Source organism: Barbus barbus, assembly GCF_936440315.1.
Source record: "Barbus barbus genome assembly, chromosome: 12".
Classification (NCBI taxonomy): Eukaryota; Metazoa; Chordata; class Actinopteri; order Cypriniformes; family Cyprinidae; genus Barbus; species Barbus barbus.
Window position 1 is genome coordinate 4,070,037 of NC_136740.1, and position 21,850 is coordinate 4,091,886.

The following is a 21,850-nucleotide window of genomic DNA, read 5'->3' on the forward strand; positions in this document are numbered from 1 at the left end:
GGTGAAATGCATGATTCCTGTGACATACCCCATACACATCAATTACATACATCAACTTTCACACAAAGACAGTGAAAGAATAATACACATGGATATATTATCCAACATGCAGACTTTTCCTTTTTTTTCCAAGCAGTGAGTGAAGACATGTACATAGACAAATCCTACAATGTGTCGTCTGCGAGTTTCCAGCTACGATGTTTGTGCTCTGCTAACAAGTCCCTTGGCGATACCTGTGTCTCTCATCTTTTGAAGCATCTGCTTTGAGATGTTCCTTGTACTGTAGATGTTAAAGGACAGGTGTTATAAGGGAAATTACAGACATCTGCAGTTGCTGGGAGTGTCCAGAGTTAATTACCTTATAGTTTAACAAGCTGTTGAAAAAAGCTAAGACGTGCACTTTCGTCACAGTTAGCGAGTACTTGCCTTGATTTCAACAAAATACACTGAAGTGGCCAATCTGTAATATTTTCCCAGGGTAATAAATGCCTTTGCCACGATAGTAAAGTCTAGTCTGAAAGTAAAGAGCTTTTATAATACGTACAGTTCCTAATTAGAAGTTAGAAGTCACTTTGTACTAGTAACGTGTATAGTAGCAAATCTCACAATATGAAATTTTATAACATGCATTAATGACTACCATTGTGAAAAAGAAGTGTGCTTAATTGCATTGATTGTGCTTTTGTATTCTACTTCAAATCTAAGAAGTATATAAAAAGTTAATAACTAAATAAAATACAGCATGTACATACAGAGAGTAGACTTAAAGGGGTCATCAGATGCAAAATTCACTTTACAAGTTATTTGAACATAAACGTGTGTTGGAAGTGTGTGTACACATCCATCCTATAATGATAAAAAAAAAAAAAAAAAATTTAAATCCCCTTTCTCAAATCAGGCTGTTCTGAGGTTCCTGTCAGAATGATGTAGTTTGGTACAGGCCCCTCCCATGATAGTTGATTGACAAGGCCGTCTTACCTTAGACCTGCCCTGAGTGAGCTGAGAGGTGTCCGCTATTGTGTCGCTGAAGACGCGGATTAACGTTACTTTCGTTTTGAAAGGAATGCGCCGATCCCGATCTGCCAAAATGCGTCTATGTTGGCGCGAATCATTCGTTATCCAGCTTCACTGACAGCAGAAGTGAATATAAGGGTTGTTTTTGTTTGTTTTTTGTTTTTTATGAATCCTTTCAAATCGCCTTTCCTAATAATGTGCTAGTTAGCCAGTTTCGCGGCTGAAGTTTACAGTATGCTTGTCACTCCACGGAAGAGAGGGGCGGGGTCAACAGAGCTCATTAGCATTTAAAGCTACATGGACTAAAAAACAACTTGCTGAAAACAGAGCTGATTTTGACAGGGTAAAAAAAAAGGTTTTTACACTAACATTGATAAATTTTAACCAAAGTGGGTTATAGACTTTTCATTAAGAGCATAAGAATCATATCAATTCATTGTGGAAAATTGGCATCCGATGACCCCTTTTTAAAAAAAGGTACGCATTGTAATGTCAAATTAAAATTTCCAACTGAAGATACATTTAAAATTATTCTGTTATACAGTAAAGTAGCACACACATTTTACTATGTTAACTAACCAACTAAAGCATATGTAAAGTACTTTATTATAATTTTACCCACCCATAGTGTGTTATTCACATTTTGAATGTACTAAATTGTAACTCATTACAAATATATTTAAATATAACATGCAATTTTGTACTAAAAATGGCATTATTAAGTATATTGGTCCCACTTTATATTAAGTGGCCTTAACTACTATGTTCTTACATAAAGAAAATAAGTACAATGTAATTACTGTGTTCATATTGTATTGCAAAACACTTTTGCTGCTATTGAGGTGGGATACGGGTGAGGTTAGGGACAGGTTTGGTGGTATAGGTAGGTTTAAGGGTAGGTTAAGGGGTAAGGGATGGGTCAACATTGTAATTATAAATGTAATTACAGAAATTACTTACAGATGTAATTACTTGCAGGTATTTTAAAATATAAGTACAATGTGAAAACATGTTTGTGCACAATAAGTGCATTGTACTAAATTATTATTTTAAATGTAAGTACATAGTCGTTAAGGCCACTTAATATAACGTGGGACCAGTATATTTGTTACTATTAATTATATGTTATTTTATCACTTTAACCTCAAAACATGACACTCAGTTGAATATTGTTTTTTTGTTTTTTTCATGTAATAACTATTCTTTTTGAAAAATATGCCACAGTGTACTTCTTTCTTAAAATGTACTGTTAAATTGTTTCTGCACAATGTTTGGGTGTTGTGTATGGTTGCTAAATTGTTCTGAGCTATTCTTAGCACATTTCTGTGTAGTTGCTAGGGTGCTGCTCAATAGTTGCTGGGATGTTCTGAGTACTTCCAGCGCAAGTCAGAAGAGCCCTCTATGATATAATGGTCCCTAGATGTGGAAATTTGAAAAACTGTTATTTTTGCAGTTCAGTTTGGCATCGTTGGTAGTGCAAAACACTTCACCTTTAAACACAGAGGTCATGTTTAAGAACTCTCTCTGGTTCCTGCTACAGGTTCAGCCCGTACGAGTGGTATGACGCCCATCCGTGTAACCCAGGGTCTGATGTGGTAGAAAACAACTTCACCCTTCTCAACAGCTTCTGGTTTGGCGTGGGCTCCCTCATGCAGCAAGGTACAGTGCTTCTTCTGCAAACTCAATGCACTTTCCAAAGATGGCAAACAAGCCAAAAAACCTGACAACAGCATGATGTGAATGTCTTCCACCCTTTACCTGTCAAAACCATGTTGAGTTCAGACTTTTCTGACAGGAGGAGGAAGTAGTCATCTTGCTTGTCAGTGAGGCGGAGATGAGGGGTGTCAAACATCTGTCATACACACTGGCAGGTTAGAGGGATAACAGCAGCGTTTGTTTCCTGACACTCAGCTGCCATCAGAGACCTTCACGATTGTAAGTTTGAGGTTAGGATGAAAGTCGACAGAAGACTGTCTCTATCGTAACAAATGCACAGTGGGGCGTCTCTGTGGTTCATCTCATCTCCGTTTGGCCAGATATCCCGCCCTCTATACGTTGCTCTTCTTTATTTCTCGTTTCAATGCAGTGTTTCATTAATTCACCACAGCTGGCACGTGGCTTCTGCGTGACACAAGAACAGAAGACAGAAAAGAGCAGTCAAATTTGGCAAAACCCACTTCTCGTAGTGGACCAGCAATCTACTCCAGCAAAAGCAGATGTATGGACTCTAAACACTGCAGCTGCCTGTCGCAACACATTAGCATGGCTTGGACAGCATTTTTACCCACTTTCAAACCTGCGATTATGAGTTCTGTGCAGAATTTACTAATTTCAAAGAGTCCTAATGTTAATGCATAACACAGTAGCAGCACCGGTACGAAAAAAAAATAAATAAAAATAAAATAGGTTAGACAAAACAGTTGAATACTGCATATAAGGAAGTTAAAATGATGCATGGCTGCATCAGTGAATGTGTTTTTATAGAAGTTTTGTATTTGTTAACACTATTGGGTAGGTTTAAGGTTGGTTTTGGTGTAGGGGATATTTCCAACGCATTAGAGCATTAACTTTTAGCAATACTCCCTAGATATTTAAATTATGAACCACCGCAATACATACCTGAAGCAACATAATAAAGCACAGCAATACATGCCTATATCAACGTAACAAAATTGTACCAGGGTCACGTATTGAATCCGTGTTTTAGCACCACTCACTAGACGTTTCACTTTGAAGTAAGGTACGTATTAACGGTGTTGCAGAAACGTATTTCCTTTCAGACCAGGTTCAATAAACAGCCAATATGCTAGTACTGTAATATTCATGCTAATTAATAGTGAGAATTGGTCCTTAAAGTATAAAGTGTTACCAGATTATTATATTGTTTTTCAAGTTGCATAAAATTATTGGAGTAAATTTGGCAAGAAAATACTATTTAAATCATTCCAGTGTAATTAATTGTGAATTTACAAGCTTATCTCAGTGAAATTGCTTCTACACTTTTTTCCCCAGTGTACGTGTTTACAATTTGGACTACACTGCTTGCACTTTGTTTGTTGTTACTTAAAACCAGGAAAGACAAAAACAATGCAAAGATTGTGTTGTGGCATTCCGTTATTCTCTCTTTTATTACATTCAGTTAAGACTGCAATTTTACAACTAATCTAAAACTCTTGCATCATCTTGCAGCGGCTCGATTCAGTAGTGGCACATCACTACTAAATAGTGAACTGGGAAACTTAGAGTATTTCAGGACGCTGTTCGGTATGCATTAAAAATGCAAACATTCAACGATCATTAACGGAAACGACTTTGAATAAGAAGCAATTTCCAACCTTAATCAGAGTTTTTATCTTAACACAACACCAAAGTAAATGACAGTCTCTCTCAAATATTATTTCCTCTAGTACCATTTTAAATATTTTCTTTGGCTCTGTGCCGAGGCGCCAGCTCAAAGAATTAGATAGAGGAAGCTATTAAAGACACGCAGGGGTTGAAGCTGTTTTCACACCCCTCACAGGCACACATTAGCAAATGATACCCTCAAAACCAAATGGCATAATAAAGCAGGCCAGGGAGTAATAATGTGTTTTACCTCATGTAAGGAGACAAATAGAAAAGACTCTTCCTGTGCCCACGGTGCATCTTTGCTTGCGGGGGGCGCAAATCTGCCGCACATTTCACGTCTCAGGTTACGCATGTAACCATGGTTCCCCGAAGGGAACGAGACGCTGCGTCAGATACGCTTTGGGAACGCCTTCTGAATTATCTGTACAATCAGTCCAATGGAAGGGTGAGGCGTCACGGGCGGGTGACGTCACGACCAGGAAGCTATAAAGGCACGTGAGGTGGAGCTGGCTTCAGCTTCTAGGAATGAAGCAAGCGCTGGCAGGGATGCCGGAGGAATGGCCTCAAGACGCAGCGTCTCGTTCTCTTCGGGGAACCATGGTTACATGCGTAACCTGAGACGTCCCCCTTCAGGAACTCGAGCTGCGTCAGATACCCTTTGGGAACGAGATACCCACGCCGCCAGACTGACAAGTCCCTGCCTAGTGTCACTAGGACGAGAGGACAGAAGAGCCCGGAGCGGCTCGAATGTCGAGGTCATAAAACCTTACAAAAGTGAGGGGTGTGGACCACCCAGCAGCGTTGCAGATATCCTGCATAGACACACCTGCTAGGAAGGCCTTGGAGGCTGCCACACCTCGGGTTGAGTGAGCTCTGACTCCCATCGGCGAGGGGAGCTGAGAGAACTCATAGGCAATATTGATAGCATCTACTATCCACCTACTGAGGGTCTGCTTAGTAGCAGGAAGACCCCTCTTAGGAGGACCATAGCACACTAGGAGTTGGTCCGCCTTTCTCCACAGGGCAGCTCTGTGGACGTAGGACAGAAGGGAGGAGGACAGAAGGCCTGAAGTACGACAGGCTGTGGTACCACAGAGGGAACCTTAGGTACATACCCCGCTCGGGGGTAGAGAAAAACTTTGGCCATACCGGGCGCAAAGTCAAGATAGGTAGGGGCCACAGAAAGGGCCTGTAAATCACCAACTCTCTTCAGAGAGGAAATAGCCAGAAGAAAGGCAGTCTTAATGGTGAGGAGTCTATCAGATATCTCCTCAATGGGCTGACCACGCCGAGTAACCACCTCCAACAGCTCCTCATACTGGGGCGATTGAGGAGACGAATCCTCATCGACGCTCGCCAGCTCAACCTCCTCGGAGGAAGAGAGACTAAGCGTCGAGCCCTCACCTCGGGGGGAAGAAACCGCAGAACAGGCTTCCGAACCCAGGGAGAGGGCACCAGATCTGGCAGGCGAAAAAGAAGATAGGGACTCGCCCTTCTCCATTCCCAGATCAGCCTGTGAGCCCCACGAGTGCAGCCGCCGCTCTGCCTTGGCAGCCGCGGGACCAGCACCGTGGGGAACACTCGCAAAGGCTCTCTTCTCAAAGAGAGCCCTCCGGGAGCAAAGCGTGCGTAGCGGAAGACTCCGCATGCCTCGCACCCAGGCAGACCACGCACAAACTGTGTGTATCCCCCGCTCGTGATGTAACGAGAGCAGGGAGGAACACACAGCTTGAAGCGTGATCCAAGATCGCCCTTATGCTTAACTTTACTTGTGGCCTTGGACATAGTGCTTTATTTTGACACACAACACCAAATAAGACTCACAAACGAAAAATCAGACTGACAGTCATACAGAGCGCTTGCTGAATGACAGAAAGCTGAAGCCGGCTCCAACTCACGTGCCTTTATAGCTTCCTGGTCGTGACGTCACCCGCCCGTGACGCCTCGCCCTTCCATTGGACTGATTGTATAGATAATTCAGAGCACGGTCACGCTGAAGGTGTTCCCAAAGCGTATCTGATGCAGCTCGAGTTCCTGAAGGGGAACTCCACTGATATGTGTGCGATACCTGTCAATTTGAAACAGTCTACTGAAATTAGCAGCCATGCAGTTTATGTATTGGTTGGATGGAGTTAGAAGTTTTCTCTTGACTTTAAAAGTTGTGAGATGTGTTTGCTTTGTTGTTTACTTACTCCAGTTGCATGAATGATTGATAATGATTTACGGTTCAACGGCAATTTAAAGTTTAAGCACTGAGAAATCATCAACTAGTGTAAGACGGTGCTAAAAATTAGACAAGACTTTGTTTGTGTAAGAAGGGAATTCATTGGTATTGCAGCAGACATAAAAATATATATATATTTAGTGAACAGTTGGTATAAATGTAATATTACTTTACTTGTCAGAAAGACAGTCATAATTATTCTTAATTTTCTTAGTAATTGTCTTTTTTTATATATTATATATTATTGTCTTATTTTATTCTATTTCTCCTAAGAAATTTTAAGAGAAACATTTGAAACACAGTTGATAGCGTAATGAGACACACAGTAAGAGTAATACAATGATTGTCTAGAAAGGATAATCCAAGAAGTATGTCCAATATTATTGCAGCTAGAGCAAGACAGCAGGAACTACTGATAAAAAATGAGAACAAATAAAACCAGACACAAAACAATTGGCATGAAAACAAAATAAATGTTTTCACATGTCAGAAAATACCAGACAGTTGTTTTAATTCTTTTCTACATTGTCATTTTTCAGACATGTCCTGTCAGACAGGAAGCTCCTTCATGCTAGTACGTGGCAGTTCAGCTGAACTGATAAAAGCACAAAAGCTCATTTTTCATCTCTGTCCAAAAATTATTCAGGTTAGACATGGCCCGCTCAACAAAAACGGATGTTTCATTCTGCAAAATGCAGATTACTACATGAAAAATTGTCTGTTTTTGCAAGTTGCTTCTGAAAAACTTTAAATAAAAAGCCTTTTCCAAACCCACCTAAGGTGCTTGGCTGGTTATAGAGGGGGCTGATCAACTACGTTTAAACCAGCAAACCATCTTAGGCTGGTTTCTTTCTGCAGGGGTGTCTGTTTACCATCGACTTACTGCAAAAATGTTAATTTGGTGACTGCTGAGCTTTATCGGTTTGCTCAGTTTCCCTAATTTTGAATGTATCTTTAATTCTTCTTCATGCTATTGTTTAAAACAGTATTGCTTTGGCACACACTGATAGTGAAAAGGGCTAAGTAGCGGGCTGAATATTGAATACTAGTCTCCGGCGCTGAGCCACACTGTGTCTTTCTTCTTTACGAGAAGAAGGTGGGAATGTTAAGTGCAGGTAATTATTCTCATTGGAAAATACTTTAACTTCAGCCAGGCAGATGTGTTTCAGACCTTGTGAAAAAAAATAGCAGGACAGGGAAAAGCAGGTCATCATAATTAATATCACTCTGAAGCAAACCAATAGAGAATAACCCACAAACGGCCACAGTTTAGCAACTTTGCCTTCCCTACTTTTACACAGCGATAAGCAGATGTTTAGCTTCAGCGTTATGCTGGAAAATCTGTCAGCTGGTTGTTTGTCATGACATAAGCATTTCTTTAAGAGCTTGCACACTGAAACGAGATAAAGAAACATCCAAAACAGCAAGACCACAAACCAAAGACCCTCTCTCACAAAAGCCCATTTGATTCTGTATGTTGTGGTAAAATGATTTTATAAAAAAAATAAATAAAATAAAAATAGCTTGTCAACTGTATTTTGGCCAATCCCGAGCTGAATGAAGGTAAAGTTAAGGGTGTGTGTGGTTGTGTGTATGTGTGAAAGACACACGGGTTTGCAGTTTTCTAATTTAGCATTGCATTGTTCACTGGCTCCTATCCTGAAGGAACTCTCTGTTTGTTTGTCCATCATCTCTGTTTTGTTTGGTTTGACCCACATGAGATGAGCTCCATGTGGACTTTGAATGAATCAAGACTTTAGATAGTTGTATATTCCTTTCCTTTCTCTTATAAACATATCAATATCAATTTTAAGCTAAACTTGTGTATTTTTATGTAATAAGCTGATAATGCATTTCATTTTTGTTCAGGTTCAGAACTGATGCCTAAAGCTCTCTCTACTCGAATCATCGGAGGAATCTGGTGGTTCTTCACCCTCATCATCATCTCCTCCTACACAGCGAATCTGGCCGCTTTTCTCACTGTAGAGAGGATGGATTCGCCCGTGGACTCAGCCGATGACCTGGCCAAACAGACCAAAATAGAGTACGGCGTAGTCAAAGATGGAGCAACCATGTCCTTCTTTAAGGTACAGCCCTCTGAAATGATCAAGATTTTCTGTAATTTTGACATCACAATGGCATTTCACTAAGGTTATATTCACTGTTTGTGATATATTTGACATGTTATTTATTTCTTGAAGCTTGACGCAGGCTTTTTGTCACCATTGTTGAGAACAACTGTAGAATGTTAACAGAAGATTTTTGAAAGACAGCTTCAGCTAACTTTTCAAAAAAGGAGCAACTTTTCTATTCTTGAGTGGTGCACAGAGAAGAAAAAAAATCAATACATTTCCACAAAATATTTTTTTTAAGCTTTTCCAGTTAGATCCTAATTCCCACTGTAAAAGAAAATTATCCTGTGCTCTCACTTCTCTTCCATGTTTGAAGTATTCCTTCATAATGATTTTTTTTTTGTATCCCAAAGTTTCAACTTTTGCCTTCAGGGTTTTACTTTTTTACGGCTTTGAGCTTTCCCTCTCAGATGCTGTAGTGCTGAGCAGAGAGAGAGAAAAAATAAAATATATATATATAGCAGGTTTCTGAGTGACAGAAAATCAAGGTGACTTTAAACCAATGATTGCATATTCATACATTATTTCAAAATATAGACTGCTTTCGTGTTTTTGCTGATGAAATATTTTCATATACATTTTCGGTCCGTGTACGTTTTGATAGTTTGATAGATTGAAATGTAAGAATTTTGAACTCAAAAATAAAACAAAATGTTTTGGAACATAACATAACATAGTTATTTATGGAAAATGGTCCGTGCACGTTTGGATAGTTTGTTTTTCAATTTGAAATGATAATTATAATAAATAAGCAGAAACGAGAAAACGGTCATTTTTTTATTTGTTCAAAAAAACGAAAAAAAAAACAACTATATTTTGTCTCAATTTTCGTTTTTTTTTGGTTCACGGGTAAAAAACAGACAAACGACTTCAAAATTCGTTTTCCCCTTGTTGGCGGTCATGACACCCTTTCCGTCGACTGGTCAATCAAATGTGCGCCCGTGACGTCATCCTCAGTTCGTTCCGCAAAATAATAGTCCGGCTTTCTTCTTACCTAACGCGGTTCGCAGAACTATTTATTTCAGAAATTTTAATCAGCACCCTGCCTGTTTTATTTAGCTGTGCACGTAGTTAAATCTGTATGGTGAAGCTGCGGTACCCATAGACAGCGCAGTAAGGATGAGAAGCACAGATAAAAAAAAAAATAGACTTAGGGGGGTCCCCCATATATTTTTTTTTAGTACAACGTATTCATGACAAATTTGATTAACCTCACATAACAAACATTTTGTTAATTAATTATTTACAGTCATTCGTGTGACTGAAGTCTGTTTTAGGCCATCAAAATGTAAATGTTTTTGACAGGTAATTTTCTCTTTTTCTATCTTTCTACTATAGTTATCCACTCCATGTCGGAGCTTTTGAATCTTAACTACGTAAATTGGAATCGTGCACTAATTACAATTTTTTTACATTTTATACATTTAGGCTATATCAAATTATTTTATTTACAAGTTTCGCATTTGTGTTTTGCCGTTTTATTCATTGCATCTGAAAATTACTTCTACAATAGTAGTCAAAATTTTAATTTAAATCAATTAATATTCAGAATCAGGTCCCTCACCCCAAAAACAGTGCATACCCCCTGACTTTATGCACTCTGGCGCCGACCCTGATAGAGGCATTTACATTTTGCCAGCCTTCAGCCACGAATGACTGTAAATAATTAATTGGCATAATGTACCGTATCCTAATTGTGTGAGCTTAATCAGATTTGTCATCATTACTTTTATATAAAAAAAAAAGTTAACAACAACGACAAAAAACAGGAAAAAAAGACAATTTTCTCGTTTCTGCTTATTTCATTTCAAATTGAAAAACAAACTATCAAAATGTACATGGACCATTTTCCATAACCATTTTCCAAAACATTTTGTTTTACTTTTGAGTTAAGAATTCTTAAATTTAAATTCTATTTTACACTTCAAATGACACAGTGTATGAATCTAATGAGTATGATTCCATATGACTTTGATATTTAGCTTGCATGGTTTCTTTGATTGTGCATCCTTTTTGTCTCCTGAAGTGAACGATTGCAGCATTAGCAATGAAGATGACAAAAACAGGTGTTTTCAATTAAAATATCAAGCTGTCACTGCCTTAACACCTTCAGTTATTCTTGCTTTATGAAACTTCAGATGTGGTAATACAGCCAGCAGACCTGGAACATCAAATGTTAATTTAACATTTTATCAAAAGTAATCAAAGAGCACTCACACTTGTTCATTTTCTTGGGTCATTTTAAATGTTTCATGGAATTGAGCCAACAATTATCTGTGATTAGCTATGGTTTCTAACGTGACCTCCTTTAAAAAACCATGAAATGCCATTTAAACTGAGTGCTAATCGTGATGTTAAAGTTTCATTATCCTGAAACAGCAAGCTATACACACACACACACACACAGTTGGTTCTGCTTCTAAATCAGAATATATTTCTTTATAAGGAGACTCAATATTCAGAATAGCATGCTACAATTTCTGCAGATGTAATATACTGTCCATAGTATGTAATGTTTCTGTATGTATGGAATACCAGGGTGACCTGAATATTTGTCAAAATGTGTAGAATGCTTCTTGAGCACACTTTGACAAATACCCAGGTTATTGACAAAAATGTGACTCTGCCTACATTTACCTATGCACACATGTACTGTACCTATTCATACATTTCATACTGCAGTTTCCAGTTTAAATAAACACTAGAGGCAGTAAAATGGCAACAGCTTTTATTCCCTTTCACACAATTTATGATTATGGGGCAAATTGTTGATAAAGAAAGATCATACTTGATTTGGAAACAAATACATTTTGACATTTGCATTACATTACCAGTTCCATATGTATGGCTTTTTTGTTGTAGTAAATTTGCTCGGTAGCCCACCTGGTACAGTGTTGCATTCACAAATTGGAGCACTCAGTTATGATTCTGTAAAATACAGGTCATGACAAAAGAGCTCAATGTTGCTCATGGTTGCATTTTTATTCCACATTTGCTTATGTAACATTACCGTTTAGGTTTAGGGTAGGGCTCAGTGTAGGTGGTGCTTTAATTTTAAATGCGAGATATTAAATTTACGTAATGCCATGATACGTACAACAAACCATCCATACTGCTTCACATATTAATTTCTAAAATATAATTGGCAGTATTATACACACTATCTCACAAAGTAATCAGTAGGTAATAGGCTAGTTTTCAGTCCGCCACATTACGTACAGTAAAACAAGTACATCTGTGGTGAAGGCAGAATTATAACTGCCATAATCCAGTGTACACAGTGACTGTTTAATCTAGGAAGTGTCAGCTGTATCACTCCAGTTTCTTATTCATTCTTGTGCAGTCCAACGTTGAAGCCAATTCCCAGCCACTTTCAATTATATTGAGAGACACCAGGGGATATAGCGTTTGAAGGGGGAGGAACAATAACAGGTGCTCAAGGTTAAGAGAACAGCGCAAACACCAGCATGCCATAGGGTGAAGCTGTAATGGAGCCAAGGCTCTGGAGGGGGAAATGCCTTTTTTTAGGTTTTTGAGTATATTGTGCATGTACAGTACATTGGAACTAGTACACTTTCTACTGTATGTTATGCTTGTCTGTTTTGCCATCTTCCAACAGAAAATCATACAGTTACAAGTCCCAACACAATTGTGAAAAGTAGCATGTTATGCAGAGAGGCTGTTTTTTATTTGTTTGTTTTTTGTTCAAATCATTTCTGGGTAAACATGCATTCATATATTTTTATGAAATGGCATAAAAGTATGCAGTTGTATACATTATGGATAAAAATTAGCATGCAGCTCCAGTTTTGCAAGAGTAAAATTGTTTCTGCTTGATCAGCCACGTTAAACATACACTTTTATTCAGAGCAATACACAATAAATTTATTAAAGGTTCAGTCCCTCTGGAATAACCTGAGGTTATGTGTCTTAATCAAGGGCACAAAGGTGGTAGCTCATGAATCTCCCCTTGTGCATCATCCTTTCACGTATCAACCTGAATCTTTAACAACTATGGCACACCATCCTACTGATTAACATAAGATCAGTGGAAACGTGTCTTTTCCTACACTTCTGCAAAATTAAAAACAAAGGTTTGCATTCAATTTATTACAGTTCCAAACTAAAATGGACACTAGTGGCAAAAAAAATATATACCTTTTACACAAATTATGAAATATTATTGTAACGGGGTGAACGAGACGTGAGACGTGTGGATCCATGTGCAAGCTTTTATTAATAAACAGTCAAATAACAGGCAGGATTATCAAACAACAGCGAACATGTATGGCACAGGCAAGACACAAGAGTATTCCTAGAACAAGCATGGGTATTTAATCGGCGAACAATATCCAACAGGGTGAGGCAGACAGATAATCCAGGTAAACGAGCAGTCATCCAAGAGAGGTGCAAACAGAGTCCGAACGGCAAGGCAAAGGGTTAATCCAGGAAACATGGGCAAGAATCGAAACACTAGAAAACACAGAAGGCAAGACTAAAAACAACAAAGAGGGTTCCGTATCGCAGCTAACACTAGGGGAGTGCTATACGCAGAACAATACTCGGGGAGAGAAAGTCCAAGGCTTATAAAGAGTGTGAGATAGTGTGTAATAATTTTCAGGTGCGAGTGTGATTAGTGGAATCAGCTGTGTGTGTCGTCAGTGCAATGGATGATGGGAAATGCAGTCCAGTGTGATGTTTGGTGTGAGAGTCAATATGATGGTGAGGCGACCTCTTTTGGCAGTCGGACGGAAGGCCACAAACCAGATCCGTGACAATTATATCATAACATAATACATTTAGACATTTGTATCACATAACCAGCTCTCTATATATATGGTTTTTCCAGTGAAGTAAACTTGCTTGGTAGCTCACCTGGTAATACAATGTGCTTGAATGATGCATGAAAAGAGAGAAAAAGCTTAGACTTATAAGCGCATAAGCAATCTATAAAGGCATTGTTTCTTCAATAAATGTGTTTTTATCTTATATTTGTGTTTACACTATCGGTTTGGTTTAGGGTAGGGTTTACTAAGGGTTTAGAAGCAATGCAATATAATTTTCCTGAAACGTTGCCACAGGCATGTTTTTTTTTTTTTTCAATGAGTCTGGAGTGCTATCGATCCCCCTATAGTTTTACTTTTAAATTATCCATACGTAGCCTATATTGTACTGACCACCAACCAGAGTGATTTCCAAAGAATACAAACACTTGCTACTTTTGATTAAAAACTAACAAAAAACGCTTCTCTTTTTCAGAAATCAAGAGTGTCTACATTTGAGAAGATGTGGGCTTTCATGAGTAGCAGGCAGAGCACGTCGTTTGTAAAGTCCGTTGAAGATGGGATTCAGAGAGTGTTAAAGTCAGACTACGCCCTTCTAATGGAGTCAACGACCATTGAGTATGTGACACGAAGAAACTGCAATCTCACGCAAGTCGGCGGCATCATCGACAGCAAAGGTTATGGCATCGGCACCCCAAAAGGTAAAACCACCCACCATTATGACACAGATAGTTCTGACTCTGATTGGATGATACACACTATAATCGGTTGCAAAATGGTAATATATGCACTGTACTTTGTACTTTTTATCTTACACAATTAATTATTTTGCTATTATTGTGTATTTAATTAAGTTGTATTTAAAAACAAATGTGACCATGTATTGGACATTGATGACACGCTTTAGGGTGAATACTGAAGAAAAAGAAAAAAAAAAGCTGCTTCTTGGGACATCCATCCAATTGTAAAACTAGGATTGTATATGAGCAGAAGATGTCTCCATTTAGATAAACGATAGAGGTGTGTGTGTGTACAGGTTTATACGGCTTATGAGCACACAAATGGTATAATGGCATTGGTTCTACAACATGAACATGGTTTATGAGAAAATGTCCTATGTCCTCATAAACCAAATGGCTTTAAAAAAAAAAAAGTGAAAATGTGTGTTTGAAATTATGTACTTAATTATGTGTTTTTTTTTTTTTTCCTTTAGAGGATAAGTTTAGGGGTAGGGTGGGGTTAGGCGATAGAACATCACACACCAGTTGTGAAACTGCATGTTTATTATTTGGAGGACACTTTTATGTTTCTGAACCATTCAAGTTTGTTCTAAATAAGCAGATTGTTTCCATGCTTTTCACATTATGTAATTGAAGCTGTGGTCACAGCAGACTTTATGCTCTATACACTTACATTCATATGCATATAAATCAAAATTCAAGTTTAATGAACTCTGACCTGTGAATATGCATAGAACAAATACATTTGACCATTAGCAGATGTAATATGACCTCTTAGCTGAATTCATAAAACTTATAGGCTGCATAGTTTGCAGTGTTGAGGGCTGTGAAGTCATTTTACATGCTTAAAGCCTTTTGTGACTGAAAATTTACACAGTATTTATTTTTAAAAAACTGAGCGTGAAATGGAGTGGGTTACACCGTGTGTGTTTGTGTGTATATAATGCTTTGTTGAAACGCTAATCCTTTCAAGTGTGGAGTCAGTGTCAGAATGTTAAATCTATTTAGATTTTTTTTTTGTTCCAGCTAATGTTGTATATGGAATTTCAGAGCCTATTATGCAAGTGCAATGCTTGTATCATTTGGAAAAAGAAAATGTGTGTGTGTGTGAGAGAGAGAGAGAGAGTATTATTCCACCTTTCAGGTTTGTCAAGTTTATTAGTTAGTTGATAATTAGATGCCTTTCTTGTATTAAATCTTTAGAAGAAGAAAACAACTTGTCCTTGGTCTTCTTTGTATTTAAGGTTCCAATGAAGATTCTCATCTATTAATGAATTTATTTCAGGCTCGCCATACAGGGATAAAATCACAATTGCCATCCTCAGTATCCTGGAAGATGGCCGTCTTCACATGCTCAAAGAGAAGTGGTGGAGGGGCAGCAGCTGTCTGGAAGACGAGCGGTATGAAACGGGTCCTATGGGCATCCATAATCTGGGCGGCATCTTCATTGTGTTGGCGTCTGGTCTGGTGCTGTCAGTGTTTGTGGCTATAGGAGAGTTCATCTACAAGCTGCGAAAAAATGCAGAGCGTGAACAGGTGAGATTAATTGGAAATTGATATTATAATATGATGCTTGAATAACAAAAAAAGCACACTTATTAGTTGCATTTAGACTTTAAACCCAGAAACTGTAATGCTCTACCAAATATGCAGAGCGAAACATCAAACAATGTCCCACCAAACCTCCCAGAACACTCCCACCATACCCTGGCAACCACCCATAAGACCCAAGAATATGCCTAGCAAGGCCTTGTGCCAAGTCACAGATTTTAGACATCCTGAAATGAAGACGTTCGGCTCTCTGACTAAAGCTGAGTGTTCATTCACACCTGATAACATCACAGAATGGATCAGTTATTTGAGAAAAGAGACGAATAACTGATCGAACATCAAAAAGCATAGCAAGCAAATCGCAATTCACTTCCTTTTTATGTAGACACATTTCACAGATAAGATGCCAGCGCTGGAGGTTGACATTTAAACTGCTTTGATCATGTATTTGAGAGTAAAAGCACACTCAAAAACATCTCTGTTACGTATGTAACACTCGTTCCCTGTAGGAGGGAACGGAGATGTCACGTCGGTGACTGACGAAATGGGATCTCGCCAGAGAGACCAATCCACTTCAACTGTAACTTGGACATTGGCATGCGGTATTTCACATCTGGCTGCCACACCCCGTAGCACAGATATAAGAGGCAGCAGGTGCACCGCATTAATTCATGTTTTTGCTGAGGAGCCGAGCCGGTGACCTGGCAGCTCAGCTGTGGTAAAGCGACTGTGGCGACGGGACGTGATGTCTCCGTTCCTTCCTTCAGGGAACGAGGGTTACATACGTAACCGAGACGTTCCCTTTCAGTCGGTCACTCCGAGTCACTTCGGTGACCGGCGAAATGGCATCCCTACCAAAGCGCCACAGGAGCTGCCCCCTCCAGTGCCCTGTGTAGGCCTCCTGGTCATTCCTATAAGGCAGATGATAAAACCGGGCTCTACACAGAGAAGGTTGACTACTGCTGTTCCTCGAGCAACCCAAACTGTAGGACTTGGATAACACTGGGAATGCATGCCCTTCCACCTGGAAGAGGCACACTGCCCTATTGCACATGGAAGTCACTGAGATGGCTCAGGCTGCATCATTTAGAGACGGCAGAATGCGGTCTGCCGGGGAAACACGGCCCTAGTAAGTGTACCGTGGAATACACATCTGGGATCCCAACAGGGTCACACATATGGGCACTAGCCTCACACCATCTTTCAAGAATTCTCGTGCTGAAGCGATAGTGAGCGCTACCTCCTGGGTTAGGTCACCTAGAACCTCCATGTCCCATCCAGGGACCACACGTGGAGTTTCCACAGGTCCGGACACGGGTGCCAGAGGGTGCCCCGTCTCTGAGGTATGGTTTTGGGACATTGTAAAATGCTTAATGTGGCTTAATGTTTTTGAACAGTGACACTGGAGGACCAAATTCGATAATAATAAAAGATGATAAAATTATTAGGCTAACATTAATAACCTTAATAATATTACTATTAATAAAGCAGAATAGCCCAGAATATGAACGCAACGCCCTGCACGTTAAGCTTTTTCTCCCCCATAAAATGCTTAAGGTAGGCCTAGGCTAATGAATGAGAATGCCAAATCTGTTTATAGTTTATGTTACGCACAGCCCAGAACGGAATGTGCCGTGTTTTCTCCCCCACAGTCAAAACATTACAAAAACAAAACTCTTAGCACGTTGCTTTTCTCTGCATATAGTGTATATTTTTAATAAAACATCAAACTTGGGCTTTTTATCACTTTTTAAAAATATAATAAGCCACGTTAAGCCCACATTTCTATGGGGGAGAAAATGCTTATCGTGCAATTCCTCTTATATTTTGGGATTGCATGTACACAGTACATATTTCTAATACATATATAATAGTCTATAGCATATTTGGTCTTTTTTATCATCTTCATTAGACTGCGTTAAGCGTTTTATGATTTCCGTTCTGGGCTCATCTGCTTTTCTGTGCTTAATATAAACTAAATAGATTTGGTATTTTTTTTTAAATCACCGTATTTATTCAAATAAAATATCTCGAGAAAAACATTGTCTTTGGAGGAGAAAAAGCTTAACGTGCTGGGCGTTGCATTCATATTCTGGGCTATTCTGCTTTATTAATAGTAATATTATTAATAAGGTTACTAATATTAGCCTAATCATTTTATTAGTAATTATTATTATTGAATTTGGTCCTCCAAAGTCCCTGTTTTAATAAATTAAGCGTTTTAGAATGTGCCAAAACCGTGCCTTCACTGTATTTCTTTATATTTGAGTCCAAGTTCAAAATAAAAACTTTATGAACCGCTCCATTGTAAACATAAGAGCTGTATGAACTTTTCATTAGCCTACCTTTAGCGTTTTCTATTAATTAATTTCTACTAATTATTAATTGTCTGTAAATATAATTATATTTATAATGTTACAATAGATTTATATTTCAAATAAATGCTGTTAAGTAACTTTTTATTCTTCAAAGTGTTCTAAAAATATATCAGTTTCCACAAAAATATTAAGTAGCATTGTTTTCAACATTGACAAGAATAAGCAGTGTTGGGGAAAGTTACTTTTAAAAGTAATGCATTACAATATTGCGTTACTCCCTAAAAAAGTAACTAATTGCGCTACTTTTTATGGAAAGTAATGCGTTACGTTACTTTTGCGTTACTTTTTAAATATGAGCAGGGCTTGATTGTTTTCAATACAAGAAATTACATTAATACAAATGTAAAAGCCCTGTATCTTGTGAAGGAAAAGTAAATTCACGTCTGTAAAGTAAAACTCAGGATAAGAAGGTTTAACACTCTTCGGCAATAAAAAGACAATGAAGCACAATTGTTAGTTAATCTAAAGTCATTTTTGCTTATTAGTATGGTTGAACTGGATCATCAAAGGTCAGCAGCAAAGACATTGGTTAATAAAATGGGATTAGATACATTTGTGTTGTTTAATATATCTAATTATTGCAGTTTGCATCATATTCTGAGTTTGCATTTCACTGTTTTAATTCATTTTGATGAATACTAAATCTGTTTTTTGCGAGTGGGATGAATTAATGTATTCACATTTAGTCTAGAACTACAGTAACAGCATGCTCACACAGCGCACTGTCAGTCAATAAATGGGGAAAAAGTAACTCAGATATTTTCTTGTAAATTAAAAAGTAATGCGTTACTTTACTAGTTACTTGAAAAAAGTAATATTATAACGTAACTCGCGTTACTTGTAATGCGTTACCCCCAACACTGAGAATAAGTAATGTTTCCTGAGAACTAAATCAGCATATTAGAATTGTTTCTGAAGAATCATGTGACGTTGAAGACTGGAGTAATGATCAAAGCAATAAATTAAATTTTCAAAAGCTTTTTTAAATTGTAATAATATTTCACAATTTTACTGTATTTTTGATCAAATAAATACAGCTTTGGTGAGCATTAGAGACTTCTTTCAAAAGCAAGGCTAAAAAAATATATTTAATATGCTGACACACTCAGTTACTTCTATCTTTCTCCCAAAATGGTTCTTTAAGCTAATGGACATGAACGTACTTACTTCTTCTTTTCTCTTTGCCCCCCACCCCCACCCCCACCATGTCCGTTTTTTTCCATCAAGAGGTCTTTCTGCAGTGCGGTGATGGCAGAGATCAAACTGTCGTTCACGTACGAGAGATGGGTGAAACACAAGCTCCACCGCCAGCCGCCAGCCATGGTGAAGACGGACGCAGTGATCAACATGCACTCCTTCAACGACCGTCGCCTGCCACGAAAGGACAACATGAGCTGCAACACCGCGATGACGCCCGTGTTTCCATGACTTGCCTGGGCGACGGCCACCTGAGGCACGTCCCCGGCGCCGTGCCGGAGAGCAGGGACTACGGCTCCGAGATGATTACGGCATTCACCATCAACCGCAGAGACATCCGACACCAAATGGCCAGTCAGAACGGTGGCAGTAGCAGCAAACCAGGTAGTGACCACATCCTCAAACCAATGTATCCCACCATGCCATTGCGAGAGGGAGGCCGATCGGTATCCTTCCTGTGAGATCGAGCCACGTCTGCGAAACTAACCGCGCCCGAGTCTTATGTTTACAAATGGCACTCAAAAGCGAAACTCACGATCTGACTCGAAGGAGCCTCCCGATCAAACAAAAATATATGTTTCTCATTGGAACAACGTGAAAATGTGGAAAAGAGGCTTTTTTTGAGCATGGCAATAAATGAAACTACGAACAGACGTGAATGGAAGTAGTTTTCTTAGCGTATAATTTATAGCACATCAAGTTCATTTAGAAGAGTTCTGACGATTTGTCTTTTGATTTAGTCAAAATGCTGCGGCGTTTTGGTGGGGACGCAACAAAAAAGCAACGTCTCTCTGAATGCGATATCCATTACAGGTAAGCATCGGACCGTAAGAGCAATTTAGTTTAAGACGCTGTACCACAGCAGCCAGTGTGACCTGCTAGAATAGTAGAAAACCCTTAGACTGCAAGTTCCCGAAGGCTACGGAGAGTGTAGCGGCATCCCACACTCACGGAAATGCACAAACAAACAGGGTTGATTTCATTCGAGCCACCTAAACAAATTGAAAAACGAGTAACAATTCGGTACGGCAGTTTTGAGCCATTTTGATTTATTTGTGTTTCATACATCGCCAGCAGATGTTTTTTACACAGCGAGATCTAATGGTAATGACGGATAAACACAACAGTTGCCAAAGATCTGTCGTCCAAATGGATTTAGACACTTGAAACGTAGCTTCCCCTACAGACAAGAGAGCGAGTGACATGTTGCCTCCGCTGTGTTTGTTAAATGAGTTATTGCTGAGAATAACAGCCCTCATATCAAGAATACTTGCTTCACACGGTACATACAGAGGATCTGACACAAACACAGAGCTTGCCGTATGGTGGAGAGATAATACAAAGGAAACTAAACCGTTTTAAGACAAGAATGTCTCTCTTCATGGATCTGTTTGACAAGTTAGTTATGATTACAGTGGATTTTTCCATCTGCATCTGTGTGAGACCTTTCATTGTCAACTTGTTTGAAGTGGCGTGGCCTTCGTCAGAACATTAAATGAGAAAATATCTGGATGTTTTTTTTTGTTTGTATGTTTTTGTATTATTATTATACCATCTTTCATTCTTGTTGTTGTCAGTTTTTATTTATTTACTTATTTATTTTTATTATCTTACATTACTAAAAACAAACTCAATAAATTTGCTTAAAGGAATAGAGTTTAACTGAAAATCACATAGTTCCAAAACCTGTATTCCTGAAACACAAAATAAGATGTTGGGCAGAATGTTCGAGCTGCACTTTTCTATACAATGAAAGCTGAAGGTGATTTATTCTGCCAAGCTCAAAAAAGGATAAAATGCACCTTGAAATTAGTCCAAGATAAGATGTCAAACCCTGGCTCTGAAAGAAAGACTATCTTTCTCACAGATAGCTCTCATGTAGTTGCAAATAATGTACAAGTACAGACTGATTTTAAGACCCGTTCACACTAGGAACGATAACTATAACAATGACTATATTAGCATCCACACAAATGGAATGATAGCTTTGACAAAAACAGTAATGTTCTGTGTGCATGAAGTTTTGTAATCTGCTGCTTTAGGGTGCTATCACACATAGTTTGGTTGCTTAGTCCAGACCAGAGTTTGATTGATCCCCTCTCCCCATGCCCCCGCTGGACTGTGTTCACATGGTAGTTTTTGGTTCCAAACCATGGTACGTTTGGTCATCAGAGTGGTAGCTGTTTACCCGTGTCGCTGGGTAACAACTATGCAGAAGGCAGCAAAACGAATGGATGCTCGCTCTTTTTGCACTTAGGAATTTGAAAATGTCCGTTCGTTTCCAAAGCGCCAACACAGAATGGCACATGCGTCTGTTTGTCACAACTGTAATGCAAAGGTTTCAGAAGAATGCTGGAGTCAATTTATATGAGCAGAAATGAGATATAAATTCTCTCACAGGAAAGCGGGTGAGTAAACATAAATGCCCAGTTCTTTCAGGACCACTATCATCAAAGATGACTGACAATTAGCATACAGTTTG

General features: G+C 38.8%; 1 protein-coding gene across 1 annotated transcript in view; it reads left to right on the plus strand.

Moving 5' to 3' along the window:
* Positions 1-19,829, plus strand: part of LOC306877790 (glutamate receptor ionotropic, kainate 3-like) — a gene marked incomplete at both ends in the record, with an annotated part of 140,037 nt that extends 120,208 nt beyond the window's left edge. Inside the window, 5 exons of the mRNA XM_079429766.1 lie at positions 2,555-2,673; positions 8,456-8,673; positions 13,978-14,203; positions 15,528-15,778; positions 19,401-19,829. Coding sequence (XP_079285892.1) covers positions 2,555-2,673; positions 8,456-8,673; positions 13,978-14,203; positions 15,528-15,778; positions 19,401-19,829 — 1,243 coding nt within the window. The remainder of the gene's footprint in view (positions 1-2,554; positions 2,674-8,455; positions 8,674-13,977; positions 14,204-15,527; positions 15,779-19,400) is intronic.
* Between the last annotated feature and the right edge of the window lie 2,021 nt (positions 19,830-21,850).